Source organism: Macaca mulatta, chromosome 2 (assembly GCF_049350105.2).
Source record: "Macaca mulatta isolate MMU2019108-1 chromosome 2, T2T-MMU8v2.0, whole genome shotgun sequence".
Lineage (NCBI taxonomy): Eukaryota > Metazoa > Chordata > Mammalia > Primates > Cercopithecidae > Macaca > Macaca mulatta.
In genome coordinates, this window is record NC_133407.1 from 45,491,231 (window position 1) to 45,509,795 (window position 18,565).

Sequence of the window (18,565 nt, forward strand, 5' to 3'; positions counted from 1 at the left end):
AAATAAATATGCATACCTCGGGGCTTTTATAAAGAATTTTAGGATAAGTCTAGGCACTGTCTAAGGTTCAAAGAAGTTATTTGTCCAAAGTCAAGTATCTAATATGCATGGGTACCTAGGGTACCAAAAAGTACAGTTTCTAAATAGAAATAATTTATAATTGTATGGATTTTTAAAAAACATAAAATGCTTCATGAATTTGCATGTCATCTTGCGTATTTCATCAGTCCTAACAAAGTCATTTAAATTTTTTAAGAGATTAAATACACTTTTTTTTTTTTTTTGAGACGGAGTCTCGCTATGTCGCCCAGGGTGGAGTGCAGTGGCCGGATCTCAGCTCACTGCAAGCTCCGCCTCCCGGGTTTTTACGCCATTCTCCTGCCTCAGCCTCCCGAGTAGCCGGGACTACAGGCGCCCACCACCTCGCCCGGCTAGTTTTTTGTATTTTTTAGTAGAGACGGGGTTTCACCGTGTTAGCCAGGATGGTCTCGAACTCCTGACCTCGTGATCTGCCCGTCTCGGCCTCCCAAAGTGCTGGGATTACAGGCTTGAGCCACCGCGCCCGGCCTAAATACACTTTTTTTAAAAGTAGAGGGCGAAAATATATTCATGAGGAGAAACCGGCAGTAATGAAAATCTTTAATTGGGCTTTTTAAAGGCTTTCTGACTAGCTTTAAACTTTAAATTTCTGTATTAATTATACCTATCAAAGAATTCAACTCACATTCAGCTTAAAGTACATTCTTTCAATTTACTACCGACTGTTGAACTTTTAAAAATCAATCCTTTTAACTTTAATAAATTTATCTGAATATTTAAAGTTGTAGAATTTAACCCAATGAGCAGACTGCACTTCTCATCTAGACAAATTATAAGCATAAATCATAGTGAAAAATACATATAAAGAGATATCAAAATACTTTTAATGTTAAAAAACTATATCAAAAATCGAATTTTTTTTTTTTTCCCCAAGACAAAGTCTCACTCTGTCGCCCAGGCTGGAATGCAATGGCATGATCTCGGCTCACTGCAACCTCTGCCTCCTGGGTTCAAGTGAGTCTCCTGCCCCAGCCTTCCAAGTAGCTGGGATTACAGGTGTGCGCCACCACACCCAGCTAATTTTTGTATTTTTAGTAGAGATGCGGTTTCACCATGTTGCTCAGGCTGATCTTGAACTCCTGACCTTGTGATCTGCCCGCCTATGCCTCCCAAAGTGCTGGGATTATAGGCGTGAGTCACCGCGCCTGGCCAAAAAATCACATTAATTTTTATATAAAAACAATTTTATGAAAATACATTAAATAAGCCTGCATACCTGGTATTTAGATGAGGTTCTAGTATTTCCCGAACATGCTCAGGAAATCTCCTCCACAACTGGTGACCTGGGCCATTGGTCTCCATCTCTCTACAGTCATAAATAGAAAGCAACTCCTACAAATACATATTTTATATTTGTAAGTCCACAATGAAGCAGATAATGCTTTATCTTCATCAATGTTCTACATATTTTAGTTATTAAAACACAGCCATAACTCATTTTACTGCACTTCGCTTGATTTGTGCTTCACAGATGCTGCGTTTTTTCTTGTCTGTTTTTGTTTTTTTGTTTTGTTTTTGTTTTTTTTTTTAGAAATAGAAGGTTTGTGGCCACTATGCATGGAGTAAATCTATCAATACCAATTTTCCAACAACATATGCTCACTTCATGCCTCTGTGTCACATGTTGGTAATTCTCAAAGTATTTCAAACTTTTTCATTATTACTATATCTGTTATAGTGATATGTCATCAGTGATCTATGATGTTACTGTTGTAATTGCTTTGGGGCTCCACAAACTGTGCCCATATAAGACAGTGATCCTAATCGATAAATGTCGTGTGTGTTCTGACCAGTCCACTGACTAGCTGTTCCGTCCCTCTCCCTCTCCCTGGGACTTCATATTCCCAAAGACATAACAATATTGAAATTAGGCCAATTAATAACCTTACAGTGGCCTCTAAGTATTCATATGAAAGGAGGAATCGCACATCTCTCACTTTAAATCAAAAGCTAGAAATGACTAAGCTTAATAAAGGAGGCATGTCAAAAACCTAGACAAGCCAAAAGCTAGGTGTCTTGCACCAAACAGCCAAATATAAATGCAAAGAAAAAGTTCTTGAAGGAAATTAAAAGTGTTACTCCAATGAATACATCAAATATAAGAAAGAGAAACAGTCTTATTGCTGAAATAAAGTTTTAGTGGTCTGGATAAAAGATGAAACTAGTCACAACATTCCCTTAAGCCAAAGTCTAATCCAAAGAAAAACCCTAGTTCTCTCCAATTCTATGAAATCTGAGAGAGGAGAATAAGCTACAGAAAAAAAGTTTGAAGTGATATGATTCAAGGGGCACTTCTTAAAAAACAAAAAAACAAAAAGTTTGAGGCAAACAGAGGTTGGTTCATGAGGTTTAAGGAAAAGAAGCTGTCTCTATAACATAAAAACACAAGATGAAGAAGCAACTATTGATAGAGAAGCTGCAGCAAGTTATCCAGAAGATCTAGCTAAAATTATTCTATTCTGTTGGAAGAAGATGCTATCCAGGACTTTCACAGCTAGAGAAGAGAAGTCAATGCCTGGCTTCAAAGCTTCAAAGGACAGGTTAATAACTCTCTGGTTAGGGGCTAATGCAACCGGTGACTTTAAATTGAAGTCAATGCTCATTGACGATTCCATACATCCTAGAGCTGTTAGGAATTAGGCTAAATCTAAATATATGCGTCTACTATATACCCAAAAATTGAAAATTAGAACAATAAAAGTAAAAAAAATTTAAAAATTAAAAACGATGTGAAATCTACTTTGCCTGTGCTCTATAAATGCAGTGACAAAGCCTGAATAACAACACATCTGTTTACAGCATGGTTTACTGAATATTTTAAGCTCACTGTTGAGACCTACTGGTCATAATAAAAGATTCCTTTCCAAATATTACTGCTCATTGACAATGTACCTGTCACCTGGGAGCTCTGATGGAGCTGTGCAAGGATATTAATGTTGTTTTCGTGACTGTTAACACAACATCCATTTTGCAGCCCATGGATCAAGGAGTAATTTTGACTTTCAAGTTTTATTACTTAAAGAAATATATTTTATAAGGTTATAGAGGACACACACAGTAATTCCTCTGATGGATCTGGGCACAGTAAATTGAAAACCTTCTGGAAAGAATTCACTATTCTAGATATCATTAAGAACATTCATGATTCATGAGAAGTCAAATTATCTATCAACAATAACAGGAGTTTGAAAGAAGTTGATTCCAACCCCTCCTGGATAACTTTGAGAGGCTCAAAACTTCACTGGAGGAAGTAAGTATAGAGGTGATAAAAACGGCGAGAAAACTAGAGTTAGAAGTGGAGCCTGAAGATAGGACTGAATTACTGCCTTCTCATGATAAAATTTGAATGGACGAGGAGTTGCTTTTTATAAGCAAAGAAAGTGGTTTCTGGAGAGGGAATCTATTGTGGTTCCATTCAAAATGCTGTGAACACTGTTCAAGTGACAACAAAGGATTTAGAACATTACAAAAACTTAGTTGACTAAGCAGTGGCAAGGTTTGAGAGGACTCATTCAAATTTTGAAAGAAGTTCTACTGTGGGAAAAATGGTATCAAACGGCATCACAGGCTACAGAGAAACCTTTCATGAAAGGCAATTGATGTGGCAAACTTCGTTGTCTGATTTTTTTAAGAAATTGCCACAGCCATCCCAACCTTCAGCAACTACCACCATAATTAATCAGCACCATCAACATTAAGGCAAAATCTTCCACCAGCAAAACCATTATGCCTTGCTGAAGGCTCAGATGATGGTTAGCATTTTTAAGCAACAAAGTATTTTTTAAATAAAGGCATGTACACTGGTTTTTAGACATGATGCTATTGCACACTTGATGGACTATAGTATAGTGTAAACATAACGTTAATATGCACTGGGAAACCGAAGAATTCATGTAACTCACTTTATAGAGATACTTGCTTTATTGTGGTGGTCTGGAACTGAACCCATACTATCTCTGGGTTATGCTTGTACATAGAAAAATAAACAGAATTTTATAATTTTAGAGCTGTGAACATCCTTAGGGCATTTATTTCAATGCCTAGAATGATTTAAGTAACTCACTTACTTAGGTCACAAAGCTGAGGCAGTAGTATATATTTGTATATACATACAAACATTTTGAAAGTAACTATACCTATAATAATTGCTTAAGAGGTATGCTTCTGTACTCTAAAATGTTTATCATGAACTTGTATAACTTTGATAAAAGTGAGAATTAAAACAAATAGGAGTTTCACGAGTATAGAATTTATAACGTATTTGAATTAAACAATTTAAAGCCAGTAATGACTATATCCACTCTCACCTGAATGGCATAGGCAGCTGAATCTTGAGCTCGGCTATTATCAGCATACGCAAGGTAAGCTCTTGTTAGTTCCATCAATAATCCATAGGCAAAGCTTGAATCTTCTACTCCAGTCTCAATTAGAAAAAAAAAAAAAAAGAAAATTCCAGGATAACTGCTATAAATTTTCTTAGGTGTACTTCTTCTTCCATGGTGAATTTAACTTAACTGCCTAAGTGAATTTAACTTAGACAAAGGAAAAGACAGGTTCAAACTAAGTTTGGTATTAAGACTACAATATAATCTGTAGCTACAAAGCCAAAATGTAAAGCTTTTTAGGCTATTTCTAAGGTGTACAAAAAATTATTGAACTTTTGCATATCTCTGACAAGTTGCATTGTTGGTTTTTTAACCCTTAAAAAGCAAAATGTAGGCCAGGCGCAGTGGCTCACACCTGTAATCCCAGCACTTTGGGAGGCCAAGGAGGACGGATCATGAGGTCAGGAGTGCAAGATCAGACTGGCCAATATGGTGAAACGCCATCTCTACTAAAAATACAAAAATTAGCCAGGCGTGGTGGTGCGCGCTTGTAATCCCAGCTACTCGGGAGGCTGAGGCAGGACAATCACTTGAATCCAGGAGGCGGAGTTTGAAATAAGCCGAGATCTTGTCACTGTACTCCAGCCTGGCTGACAGAGCGAGACTCTGTCTCAAAAAAAAAAAAAAAAAACAAAGCAAAATGTATACATGGCATCTCCTACATTGCATTCTGTAGAGCCCAAGAGTCATTTGAGAAACTCTAAGAAATAATTTTAATATACTCATATATTATAACTCTTGGAGATATATTCTTAGAGATTCACAATGCACACAGATACATAAAAAGTCACTTTAAAAAAAAAAGTCACATTTAATTTTGTTCTATATGGATTTCCCAAACTCATTTGACTACAAAACATTATTATTGTTAAAAAAAAGTCACATTTAATTTTGTTCTATATGGATTTCCCAAACTCATTTGACTACAAAACATTATTATTGTAATATCCTGGAAACTAGTTTTCCATGGAAACACTAACAATAATGTTTAAAAAGTAATATTTAAATAATTGATTAGGCTTTTTAAGTATTGTCATTATTATATTTGGAAGCTTTATTTATAAGAATATAACACCCTGGGTGGGGTTCAAACTTTATTGCTTTTGGCTAAAGGTTTCTGCAATAGTATTAAGAAATAAACTCAGAGGTTAACTAATTGTCTGGTTCTAGGTGAAGCTGTCATTAAGAATACCCTGAATAGTTCTTGTAAATGGAATATATAAACCTCAATAGGACAGAGAACTCTTTTGTCATTCCAAATTTCCACTACTTACCACAAACGTAAAATCTTTTCCCTGAGTTTCAGTTGTTGAGAAATCTAATCGACCTGGGTCTATCGCCCCCAATTCCCCTAAACATTCCCCACAGAGCAACCGAGCTTGAGAGTTTGCATCTTGGCAACCTTTCAAAAGCACTGTCACCAACTGTGAGATAATAGGTTCTACTGTTTCACTGTCTGTTGCATACTTTATCAGTTTTTCCTAAAATAAAAGTAGAAAGAAAATTTATATGTAATTTCTACAAACTAGTATGCTTTCCTGAGCTAGGAAGCTTAAAAATATTAAGGAATATCTAACATAAATATTGACAAAATTAAATTTCTGTATCTGCATTCTTTCCAGCTAGTTTTTGATGAGTCCGCATAACATAGCTCACAATATGTCCTGTACAATTAGAATCATTAAATGTCTGAAAGTCTTTAATCATTAATCCATTAAACAAGCAGTTACTGTGCATTCTATCAGTATACAAAAAAATCAGTAAAACAAATCTTAACAAGTTCACAGTCTAAAAGGAAAACAGACAAATAACTAAAATATCATATGATATGTACGATAACAAATATATTTATACAGCAAAGAAGCAATGAATAAGAAAAAAACAGTAACTTTTAAAAGCAGTGGACAGATATTTCAGTAGATAAGTGAAGGAGGAACAACTATTAGTTAAAACAAGAAGTTTGAAAAGTGTATAAAAACTAGTAAAGAAGGAAAAAAGATATAAAAAAGGGTCTGTGAGGATGGAAAAAAAGAGGTAGGAAGAAAGAGGTAGCCTAATGATAAATATGTTAATTCAAATAGTCTTTTTTCAGCTATCTCTTCAGGATGCTGTAATGAATAAAATGTTAAGTAAGAAGAAACTATTCTCAAGACAGTGAAGATTTAGATATTGTACTTGTGTGATCACTTTAAAATTACTTCATTTATATTATATTCTTTCTAGCAAAAGTAAAGTGCATAGGAGCATCTCAAACTCCACGTTAGAACTGTAATGAGTAATACAAATTAGAGTAATACGTTTCAAAAGAAAAACAAAAAGACATTTAATCTTATGCAGAATCTTCAATAGATGATTTCTTAAATAACATTACAGATTAATTCAGCTGTAAAGATCGCCCCCCCCCACACCCACACCCGCCACACACACACACCCTGGTAATCAGTTAAAAGTAAAACTCAGATAAGAAGTGTTACTTTTTATCATACACTAAATGTCCACACGTACTTGGGTCTATTTCTAGACCTCCTATTCTTTCCCACTGGTCTGGTTACTCATATACTAATTACCTCTTTGTTATAATTGTAGTGGCTACAAAGTATATTAATGTTTGGTTGGGATACTATATTCTCATAACCTTTTTTTCCAGGGGGAGTTTACTAGCTATTTTTACATGTTTTATTTTTCCATATCAACATTACTATAAACCTCCTACAGTTAAAACAACAACAACAACAACAACAACAACAACAACAACTTTAGCAACATATTCATTGGGGTTGCATTATATTAACTAACCTAAGGAGAATTGAAATCGTTATAATGTCAACCTATCCAATAAGGGATTGATCTAGCTTAGAAATCTGTCCCCTCCAAATCTCATATTGAAATGTGATCCCCAGTGTTGGAAATGAGACCTGGTGGCAGGTGTTTGGGTCACAAGGGTGGATCCCTCCTGAATGGCTTGGTGCCATTCCTGTGGTAATAAGTGAGTTCTTTCTCTATTAGTTCAGGTGTCAGCTGGACTCCATTAGTTCAAGTGAGAACTGGTTATTTGAGAGCATGGCACTCTTCCCATCGCTCTCTTGCTCCCTCTCTCACCATGTGATATACCAACTCCCCTTCCCCTTCTGCTACGAGTAAAGGCTCAGGCTTGCTGAAACTATCATCAGAAGCAGATGTTGGCACCATGCTTCTTGTAAAGGTTGCAGAACCATAAGCCAAATAAACCTCCTCTTTTTAATAAATTACCCAGCCTCAGGGTAATTTACTATAATTCCTTTATAGCAAAGCAAATAGACTAAAACAGTGATGGTTTCCATTTAGTCAAATCTATTACCCTTTTGTGTCTTTCAGAAGCATTTAAAAATTTTCCTCTTGTTGGTTTATACATTTCTTGTTAAGTTTATTCTCAACTATATTGTTTTCCTGTTGCTATTGTAAATGAGGTATTCCAGAAAATTTTCTACCTGGTTACTGCTTGTCATATGAAAATTATTAATTTTTACATTAATTTTATATCCCCTACTTCACTGAATTCATCTGTGGTCGAGTTAGTTTTATCAGTAATTCTCTATAATTTCCGAAGTATATTAGCATAAGAAATGGAGACAGTTTTACATCTTTTCCAATTCTTATGTCTCTGATAAGCATATCATCTGTAAACAAAGATAGTTTTACATCTTTTCCAACTCTTATCTCTCTGATTGCTTTTTTTCCCTAAATTCCTTAGCCAATACCTCCAAGTGAATGTTAAATAGTGCAGGTAATAGGAAACCTTGCTTTCAGTGGGAATGTTTCTTGTTTCCCATTAAGTATGTGTATATATGTATGTACGTATGGGTACGTACCCATACATACATATATAAACATGCATACATATACATACACATATATTATAAATTAAGATAATATTCATCAATTTGTTTTCTTTAGTGTTTTCATTCGAAGTAGGTGATGAAATATGTCAGTCTATTCAGCATCTATGGAAATAACAGCATGATTTTCTCTTTAGATCTATTAATATAGTGAATTATATTCATGGATTGCTAAGTATTAACTATCTTTGCAATACTGGAATAAAATGCAACTGGTCATGGGGTATTGTGGGTTTGGTTTTTTTGTTTTGTTTTGTTTTTTTGAGACAGGGTCTTGCTCTGTTGCCCTGGCTGGAATGTAGTGGCATGATCTTGGCTCACTGCAGCCTCAAACTCCCCAGGCCAAGGTGATCCTCCCACCTCAACCTCCAAGTAGCTTGGACATTAGGCATGCGCCACCACACCTGGCTAATTTTTGTATTTTTTGTAGAGATGGGGTCTTGCTATATTGCTCAGGCTGGTCTCGAACCCTTGGGCTCAAGCAATCCATGTGCCTTGGCCTTCCAAAGTGTTGGGATTACAGGCATGAGCCACTACACCCAGCATGGGGTATTTTCTTAATGTGAAATTGATTTGTTTGATAATATTTCATTTATAATTTTTTGCACTGATATTAATATGATAATCTTTAATTTTTTGTTTCATGCTATCTTTTTTGGGTCCACTGAACACTGTTATATATTGCTGCTTTTATAAAAGTGGAAGTTTTCTTTCATCTCCTATACTCCAGGACAATTTAAACACCACTGAGACTATTTAGTTTGTGAAAATTTGATTAAAAAATCCCCTCATCTGGGCCTGGTGCTTTCCTATGGATGAAGTTCTTTTATAATATTCTCTATTTCTCCTACAGAAACTAATCTTTTAAGCTTTCTATTTTAGCTAGAGTCCATTTTGATACACTATATATTCCAGGAAAAGTACACATGTTTACAAATGTATTTGTGTAAAAGGGTACAAAGGAGTCTCTTGTGATTTTTAAATATCTTCTATGTTTCAACAGTTTATTATTTACATATTTGACATTTACCAGTTTTGCTAGTTTTTTCAAAGACCTAGAATTTTTACTCATTAATTAATTTTACTGCTTTCTGTTCTCTACATTTCTTTTATTTTTATTATTTTCTTCCTGTACTATCTTTTCTTAAATAGTTTTAATGAAGTATTTGTTTCACATACTATAAAATTCACTCTTTTAAGGTATACAAATGAATGATCTTTAGTATATTCACAAGTTTTAGTATATTGAAGTATATCACAAGTGCAACCATCACTTCTGTTTAATTTCAGAACATTTTTACCATCTCAAAAGGAATCTGTACCCATCAGCAATCACTCCCCATTTCCCCCAAACCTCCTAACCCTAGGCGACCAGTAATCTACTTTCTATCTCTATGGATTTGTTTATTCAGGAATACCAAAGATTGCCAGCAAACCACCAGAAGCTCTCAAAAGGAACCAATCCTGCCAATACCTTCATCTCAAACTTCTAGGCCATGGGAACTGTGAGACAATAAACTTGTTTATGTTGTTTAAAGTCATTCGGTTTGTAGTACTTTGTTACAGCAGCCCTAGTAAACTAACACAAAGAGCCAACTAATACAATAATCAATTTGAATATGAAAGTTCTATCTGCTCTTTAGAATAAAGTATGCGTCTATTATCAAGGTGTAATGTCTGACATATATTCACAATAGCTACTTTACTGATTATGTTATTTAGATCTTCCATGTATTTATCTACTAACTTATTTTATACTGAGAATAGCATGGTAGTCTCCTCTTATTGAGTTTCTATATATATCTTCTTAAGCTTCTTATTTTGGCTTTATCAAGGTGGCTGGTGTATTATTTGGAGCATATTAATAACTAGTAAATCTTCCTTATGAATTATGGCTTCAGGCATTAAAAAGTATCCATTTTGGTCATATTTAACGCTTTTCGGCTTCAGTTCTATTTTGTTTGGAATTCCTGCTTTCATTTATACTTTCCACTTAGCTGGATAATTTTGCTTATCCCTTTATTTTTGGCCTTTCTGAATCACTTTATTTTAGGTATGTATCCTACATGTGGCAGAGAGTTTTTTCTTGCTTTGTAAGCCAATTTGTAAATTTTTTTCTTTTAAGGTTGTTCACACTCACTAATGCGACTGAGATGCTTGGCCACAATTCTGTCAGATTTTTTATTATAATACAGTGAATTTAATTATAATATAGTATACTATAATTAGTGCTTTCTTCCCTCTATTCTGTTTTGTGTTTAAGAAATCATTTATTTGGGGCCAGACGCGGTGGCTCATGCCTGTAATCCCAGCACTTTGGGAGGCCAAGGCGGGTGGATAACAAGGTCAGGAGCTTTGACCATCCTGGCTAACATGGTGAAACTCCATTCTCTACTAAAAAACATTTTTAAAAAATCAGCCAGGCGTGGTGGCGGGCACCTGTAGTCCCAGCTACTTGGGAAGCTGAGGCAGGAGAATGGCGTGAACCCAGGAGGCGGAGCTTGCAGTGAGCCGAGATTGTGCCACTGCACTCTAGCCTGGGTGACAGAGCGAGACTCTGTCTCAAAAAAAAAAATCATATATTTCATTTGGGTAAGGAGGAAAGTTTATATTTTTGTTCTGGAATTATCACACACACACACACACACACACACACACACACACACACACACACACATATATATATACACACACATTTTTTTTTTTTTTAAAGAGTCTCGCTCTGTCACCCAGGCTGGAGTGCAGTGGTGCAATCTCGGCCCACTGCAACCTCTGCCTCCCCGGTTCAAGTGATTCTCCTGCCTCAGCCTCCTGAGCAGCTGGGATTACAGGTGTGCCACCATGCCTGGCTAATTTTTGTATTTTTAGTAGAGACAGGGTTTCACCATGTTGGTCAGGCTGGTCTCAAACTCCTGACCTCGTGATCTGCCTGCCTCGGCCTCCCAACATGCTGGGATTACCAGTGCTACCGCTCCCAGCCTATCCAATATATCAATACCTTTTATTATGTCTACAGTCCCTTTTTTCCTTATTTGACTTTCTGTAACTAGTTTGCCAGTATAGAATGGTATATTTTGACTCCCAGTTATTGCTTATGCAACAATTACTGAGTTTATCTTACTTACTCCTTACTCTCCCCCTTCTCTCATTTAAAAAAATTTCATTATTTCTACTTTACTAGAATATAACATTTACACATAATTATCCCACTCTTGCCCCATTGTTGTTTTAGTCTTAATATATTTTGTTAAATACATAAACAGTAACCATCAGACTTTTTGCCAAAGTCTCCCCAGTTCTCTCTTGACTTAATGAAGCTCATCCTCTAATACATCTCTTAGGAAGGAATCACTTGTGAAAACCATATTACTTCAATTCTTGTAGGTTTAAAACCATGTTCTTATCCATGATACTCTAAAGACAGCTTGACTTTTTCTTGACTCATACTTTATGACATTTTTTGACATTTTTTAAAAATGTTGCTATTTTCTAGGCCCACTCTGTACATTCCTACAGAGAATTCTGATACCAACCTACTTTTTTTGTCCTTGCAAGTAATTTTTTGAAAAAATTTCTTTTGCCAGGAAGCTTTGAAGATTTTTTATTATTAAAGTCTAGGATACATCTCAGAGTTAATTATCCTAGGTCAATTTTCTCCAGGATACAAGTCTTTTCAATATATAGATAAGGTCTTTTTTTCCAGAAAGCTTTCTTGGATTATAATTTTAAATATTAATTCTGTTCTCTTGTTTTGGTTTTATTCTTTAGAGACACTAATTATTTGCACGTGAAATCTTTGCCAATCTTCCATTTCAACTACTTTTTCTTTTTACTCCTTTATCTTTTTTACTCCTTTTTAAACCTTTTTCTAATTTTTGTTGTTGTTTATACCTTTATTCAATGCCCCTTGCTAAATGTTTAGTCAAATACATTCTACCCTGTAGTTCTTGTAATTTAATCTTCATTTCAATTTCTTTCCTAAGTTCAATCACCCTTGTTTCATCTTGGTTTTTGTTTATTTCTCTTGTTTTTTAATTTTTTCATTCAACTTTTTTTATATCTGAAAATGCTTAAAATATTCAATTCAAATTATAGTGCTAAGTTCAATTTTCCTCCATGTTGTGGTTGGTTTTGAGGAGGAACTGTCATCAACTCACAGACTTTATTTTCATTTTCTATTTTTGTCTTACAGGAACCTTGCATATATACATTTTTTTTTCTACACATATTGTGCAATTTCTAAACTGGAAAACCCTCCATAATAGCTATATGCAGTAACAGTAAGCATTCTGCAGTGGCTTCAGGATTTCTCTTTCACAAATATCCATGTCAGCATAGTGAAGTGCAGTTTTCTTCATGAATAGCTTTTTTTTTCTTCTTTTTCTGGTAGCAGGGGGAGGATTTGGTTCATCTCTGATTTTGTACATTTCTTTTACTACTGCAGGACCCTTAAAATTCTCCCTCTTACTTTCTTCTTTCTGTTTATGACTAAGTCTCTGAACAGTGCCTTTCCCCTCCTCTTCTTTTACTACTCCCCAGAAACTAATTTTCAGAGACTACAAACCTTGGGCATACTTTCAAGTATCTTCCCTGTAGCCAGCAGTCTGATATACCACATCCTGGACTTATTTTCAGTAATGTTGCACTTAAGAGTATGACTGTCTCTTTCTGTTGGTGATTTTCTCTTTGCTCCATCAATTCTTAGTTCCTATTCTTCATTTTCTTCTTCTTTTATACAGTCTTATCAGAATGTACCTGCTCTCAGCACCATACATAGTGAATTACTTTCACTAAATCACAAACAAAAATGTCATTCTGTCATCTTTTCTTTAAGCCTCCAATCTTTCTTTGTTATACATTTTTAATTATATCATCTTAGCATACCTGATTTTTATACAAGGTTTCCTTCAAGCTTGTAAGAGCATGAATACGAACATCGACATTTTCATGCTGAATGGCCTTCATAGAGAGCTGAAGAGTTGTTTGAAGATCCGTGCTCTCAGAGGTCTCCTATATACAAAGCACAGAGAGATAGACCTTATTTATTTTTTTTTTTAATTCTTTTTTTTGAGACGGAGTCTCGCTCTGTCACCCAGGCTGGAGTACAGTGGCCGGATCTCAGCTCACTGCAAGCTCCGCCTCCCGGGTTCACGCCATTCTCCTGCCTTAGCGTCCCCAGTAGCTGGGACTACAGACGCCCGCCACCTCGCCCGGCTAGTTTTTTGTATTTTTTAGTAGAGACGGGGTTTCACCGTGTTAGCCAGGATGGTGTCGATCTCGCGACCTCGTGATCCACCCGTCTCGGCCTCCCAAAGTGCTGGGATTACAGGCTTGAGCCACCGCGCCCGGCCGAGATAGACCTTATTAATCGACTATTTTAACAACCATTTCCAAAGGCCTGAATTCCCTATATAGTTACCATTAAACTATACCAAACCAATTTTTTAAAGTAATAAAATTTCCATTCCTTCCTTTATATAGCGTAAGTCATTTTTAGTAATTCTAAGGGAAAGGGATTTCGTTGTAAAATTTTTAGACGTGGAGAAAAATTTTATCCCAACTAAGAAAGAACTTACTTATCTAAAATAAGTACTTCTTGACAGGAAGTATAAGTTTCTCTTAATTTACAGAGGGTTACATAATAGCTTTGAACCAGGTCTACAGATTATGTAAGTAATTCACTTCCTTTCACTACCCAAGGTGACACCCAAGGTCAGATATTCCACTTTCTACCCAGAAGTGCTATGAAATCACCACTAACATCTTCATAATTTTAGAAAGCTAAGATTTAAGATGCTGGAATTATACATTATTCCCCTTCGAAATCTCAGGAATCATTCACATCTGACATTTCTATGTCATGGTTTGTAGCACAACAAAACCAGAATCGTCCCACAGCTTTCCTTTCTTCTCTTAGGACATGCCGCTGTGGTAGCTCTTCTTTTTGGGACAATAAGGACACTTTGGTCTAGGTAGTAAAGGCATAAGAACTGTATTTTTTGCTCTCTGTTCTATCTAATGCTGTTACATCTTTAATCTAAATGCTAAAACTTCCTTCCAAAAGTCATGGATTCATGGTAGCATTATCTACTTACCAGGAATTAGCCATTAGAATAGGACTATATTATCCCTAGATATGATCCTAAAGGATCTTTATTCAATGTATTGGAATTTGGGAACAATTCTGTATTAATGATCTCCTAAACCACAAATTAAAAATTAAATACCTTTCTGTATTCCTGGAGAATGGCTTTTATCTTTTTTAATTCTGGATGATCAGGTAAAAAATATATTTCATGAAGAAAATCTTGCACAGCATCCCTAATAGTCGGAATAAAAAGAATTATTTGCCAAGAATATGAATACTAAAAAAATGTAAAGCAAAAGTTGAAACTAAGGCCAATTTAATTCATAATTAAAAGTGCTAGTTGATTACTGAGCTGCAAAGTATTTTCTAATTATGTCTAAGACGCTCAGCTAAATTATTAGTGGAAAATGACCAAAACTATGAAAATCACTCTATAACAGTGCTAAAATCAACCATGCTTCTCAGCATACAAACCCATATATACAGTCCCTTCCTCTTCAAGCTGGGCTGAGTGTGCGACCTGCTTTAGCAAATAGACGGTGCAGAAGATATGCTGTGCCAGTTTGGGACCTAGGTATTAAAAATGCCTGCAAGTTTCGCCATAAAAAAGGATGAGTTCATGTCCTTTGTAGGGACATGGATGAAGCTGGAAACCATCTTCCTGAGCAAACTATCGCAAGGACAGAAAACCAAACACCGCACAGGTGTTCTCACTCATAGGTGGGAATTGAACAATGAGAACACTTGGACACAGGGTGAGGAACATCACACACGGGGGCCTCTTGTGGGTTGGGGGTGGGGGGAGGGATAGCATTAGGAGATAAACCTAATGTAAATGACGAGTTAATGGGTGCAGCACACCAACATGGCACATGTATACATATGTAACAAACCTGCATGTTGTGCACATGTACCCTAGAACTTAAAAAAAAAAAAAAAATGCCCGCAAGTTTCCATTTGTGTGTTCTGGAGAGCCGAGTCACTATGTCAGAAGTGTGGCCACTAACATGGACAGACCACGGTACAGAGAGAGAGACTCTGAGACTACACAGAATGAGAGAGAGGCCCAGCCCAGTCCACCTGCCAGCTGAATGTGGCCACACCAGGGACCACTTATAAGACCAGTAGAACTGACCAGCTTAGCACAGTCCAGATTGCAAAATTATGAGCAAATAAAAATGCTCATTGTTTTAAGATACTAGGTTTGGGAGTGATTTGGAGTGTAGCAATAGACAGCCAAAGACTACCCCAATACACAAATTATCATGAAGAATTATAAAAATATATATATATATAAGTAATCCTTATCAGGGCTATAATTTTTAATTTCCTTCTAATATAATAAATGCTCTAATATTTCTGGGTCCAAATATAAGTGTTTCTAAATTCTAGTCTTCGTTAACTCATGCAATAAATATATATTAAATAACTACTATGTGCTATTACATGCTAAGCACTCTGCTAGTCACTGGGGATGGAACAATAAACAAAGCCAAAGTAGTGCCTTCATTCAGCAAGCTTAAGGTCTTCTATCTTGCAGTGTCATGATCATAACTCACTGCAGCCTCAAACTTCTGGGCACAAGAAATCTTCCTGCCTCAGCCTGCAGTAGCTAGGATTACATGCTTTTTTTTTTTTTTTTTTTTTTTTGACAGAGTCTGGCTCCGTCGCCCAGGCTGGAGTGCAGTAGCGTGATCTTGGTCACTACAAGCTCCGCCTCCCGGATTCACACCATTCTCCTACCTCAGCCTCCAAAGCAGCTGGGACTACAGGCGCCTGCCACCACACGTGGCTAATTTCTTGTATTTTTAGTAGAGACAGAGTTTCACCATGTCAGCCAGGATGATCTCGATCTCCTGACCTCGTGATCCGCCTGCCTCAGCCTCCCGAAGGGTCTTTTTTTTTTTTTTTAATGTTTCTGTATTTTTTGTAGACGTGGGGTTCTCACTATGTTGCCCAGGCTCCTGGCCTCAAGCAATCCTCCTGCCTTGTCTTCCCAAAGTGTTGGTATTGTTGGCATGAGCCACCATGCCTTGTTGGGATTTTTCTTATGATTATGAAAAAGGTAGAGAAATGACACTTCTGTAATAAACAGCAAAGATATGACTATGTACAAAACAAATTTTAAAGGTACTTGAAAAGTAGTCCCAAAATCTAACTTAGTGATTTTGTTGTTTTATCATGCACAAAATATCAAAAACAGAAGTATTTTAATTAAATAAAAACACATTAACTTTTCCTTCTTCTATGACTTCTCCCTAATTAGATAGTTACTGCAACTGACTAAAGGGACCAGCAATAGCTTATGGGTGAGTAGGTAAATAAGGAGTACTTCAAACCCAACTTTTCACAAGCAAAGGAATGATTATATACAACGTTAAGTAAAATCACAGGAAAAAAATTAAATATATAGAAAGACATCCCCGTCTAAAAAGCAGCCTGAATCAAAAATACAAATGGGAAAGAATGATGTATGTTCTGTCAACAGTAGTCCACATTGGCTATAGCCTAATGCCTGTTTTGAAAAATTATGGGGGAAGATAGTAAGAAATAGTCTGTGGCCAGATTTTTAGAAAGCCTTCAATATCAGGCTAAGTAATTTGGAATTTGTCAATTAGGAAATGGAGAATCTCAGAATGCCTTTGTATGCCGGAGTGACACCAATAAAGAGATATTTTTAAAACACAGTTCTAGTAACAATATCAAGAAAAGTGATAAAAGCTTAAAGGAAGAGAGGCTAGTTCAAAGCTTAATGCAATGAAGTAATAAAGATTTCAACTAAGGTAAGCTGCAGGAAGTAGGTATTTCGCCTAACCTTTCTCATGCTATTCAACTATCTGCCTTTTGACTGTGAAAACAAAGGTAAATTAGGTTTCACACTTACAGAATTAATGAAAAATAATTTTTAACTGCTGACCTATTAATTAGTGAGTTTTAGAAATAATTATAATAGAAGCAATGCCACAACTGAAATAGCATCATGTCAATATGTAATTACATGCCAATTACTTTTGTTACTGATGAACCCTGAAATTCAAAAAAGTGACAGTTCCACATTACCATCGGTAATTTTAATACCTTGAGACATAAAAATACAGTTTAAAAAGTTATTATTTTACTTTAATTTCAGTTACAATACCTGTTTTCAATTATGAGGTAGTGAAAGATAGCTGCAGTTTCTTTAGGCTGGATGTGTATAAGAGGTAACAAAGCTACTATTACATGACTGAGAAGGGAGCCCAGACAAGCATGATCCAGGCAACGAACAAAGCAGTCCCAAGCTCTATGTGAAAAAACAAATAGAAATGAAGTCCAATTAGTTTTATTATTTGTAAAGCTCTATCAATTAGTTATTAGTTGAAGACACACGATATATACAAACAATAGATTAAAAGGCAGCTTTACAGCAAAGATCAGTGCTATATATTCAAATAAAGTGATATCCAAATTATATGAAGTCAAAAAAGCAAGGGGAAAAACAGTGTTTGGGGCAGAATTAATACCAAAAAAAAAAGTGTGTGTGTGCATTTGCTTATTCTTTTACAAAGAGTGGATACACAAAAATTAATAAAAATAGATATCCGTAGAGGTCAAAACTGGAATCTAGATTTCTGACTATAATTTGTTACACAGATTTGAATTTGGGACTATGCAAATGTTTTATATAATTTTTAAATTAAATAAAATAGAGGGGAAAAGCAACCCTTAAAAATTTTAAACAAACTGAAACAAGTGAACATAACTAAATATTAAGTTGGTAGCACATGCACACAGAAAATAATTACTTCACATGATTTTAAAACATATTCTGACTATACATCTCTAACAGGATATATTTTATTGACAAAAAGAGCCTCCAAGAAGCTTAAACTGCACTCAGCAGTCTTACTGTTTGTAGTAATATTGAAATTGTCATTTTAAAGACATATATATGTATACAGAAAGAAAAATTACATAAATGTATAATATAAGTCATTAGGAACAAAGACAGAATAACCGGAAAGAAATATAATGTAAAACAAGAGTTAAGTCAAAACTATGTGATCTTTATTGTATTGGAAATATACATATATATATATATACATATAAACTCAAAATCTTTTTCTCTTTATAAAAAT

The 18,565-nt window shown here is 35.5% G+C and overlaps 1 protein-coding gene across 2 annotated transcripts in view; it reads right to left on the reverse strand.

Annotated features, from left to right (window-relative positions):
* The window catches only part of ATR (ATR serine/threonine kinase), a 121,643-nt gene that overhangs the window by 62,548 nt on the left and 40,530 nt on the right, over positions 1-18,565 (reverse strand). The window contains exons 19-24 of one of the 2 annotated variants that reach the window (XM_015131991.3): positions 17,587-17,730; positions 14,587-14,680; positions 13,244-13,369; positions 5,759-5,965; positions 4,407-4,520; positions 1,316-1,431 (exon numbers count right to left, since the gene is read on the reverse strand). In XM_015131991.3, the coding sequence (XP_014987477.3) occupies positions 1,316-1,431; positions 4,407-4,520; positions 5,759-5,965; positions 13,244-13,369; positions 14,587-14,680; positions 17,587-17,730 (801 nt within the window). The remainder of the gene's footprint in view (positions 1-1,315; positions 1,432-4,406; positions 4,521-5,758; positions 5,966-13,243; positions 13,370-14,586; positions 14,681-17,586; positions 17,731-18,565) is intronic. The other variant, XM_015131992.3, reaches the window with a different exon arrangement.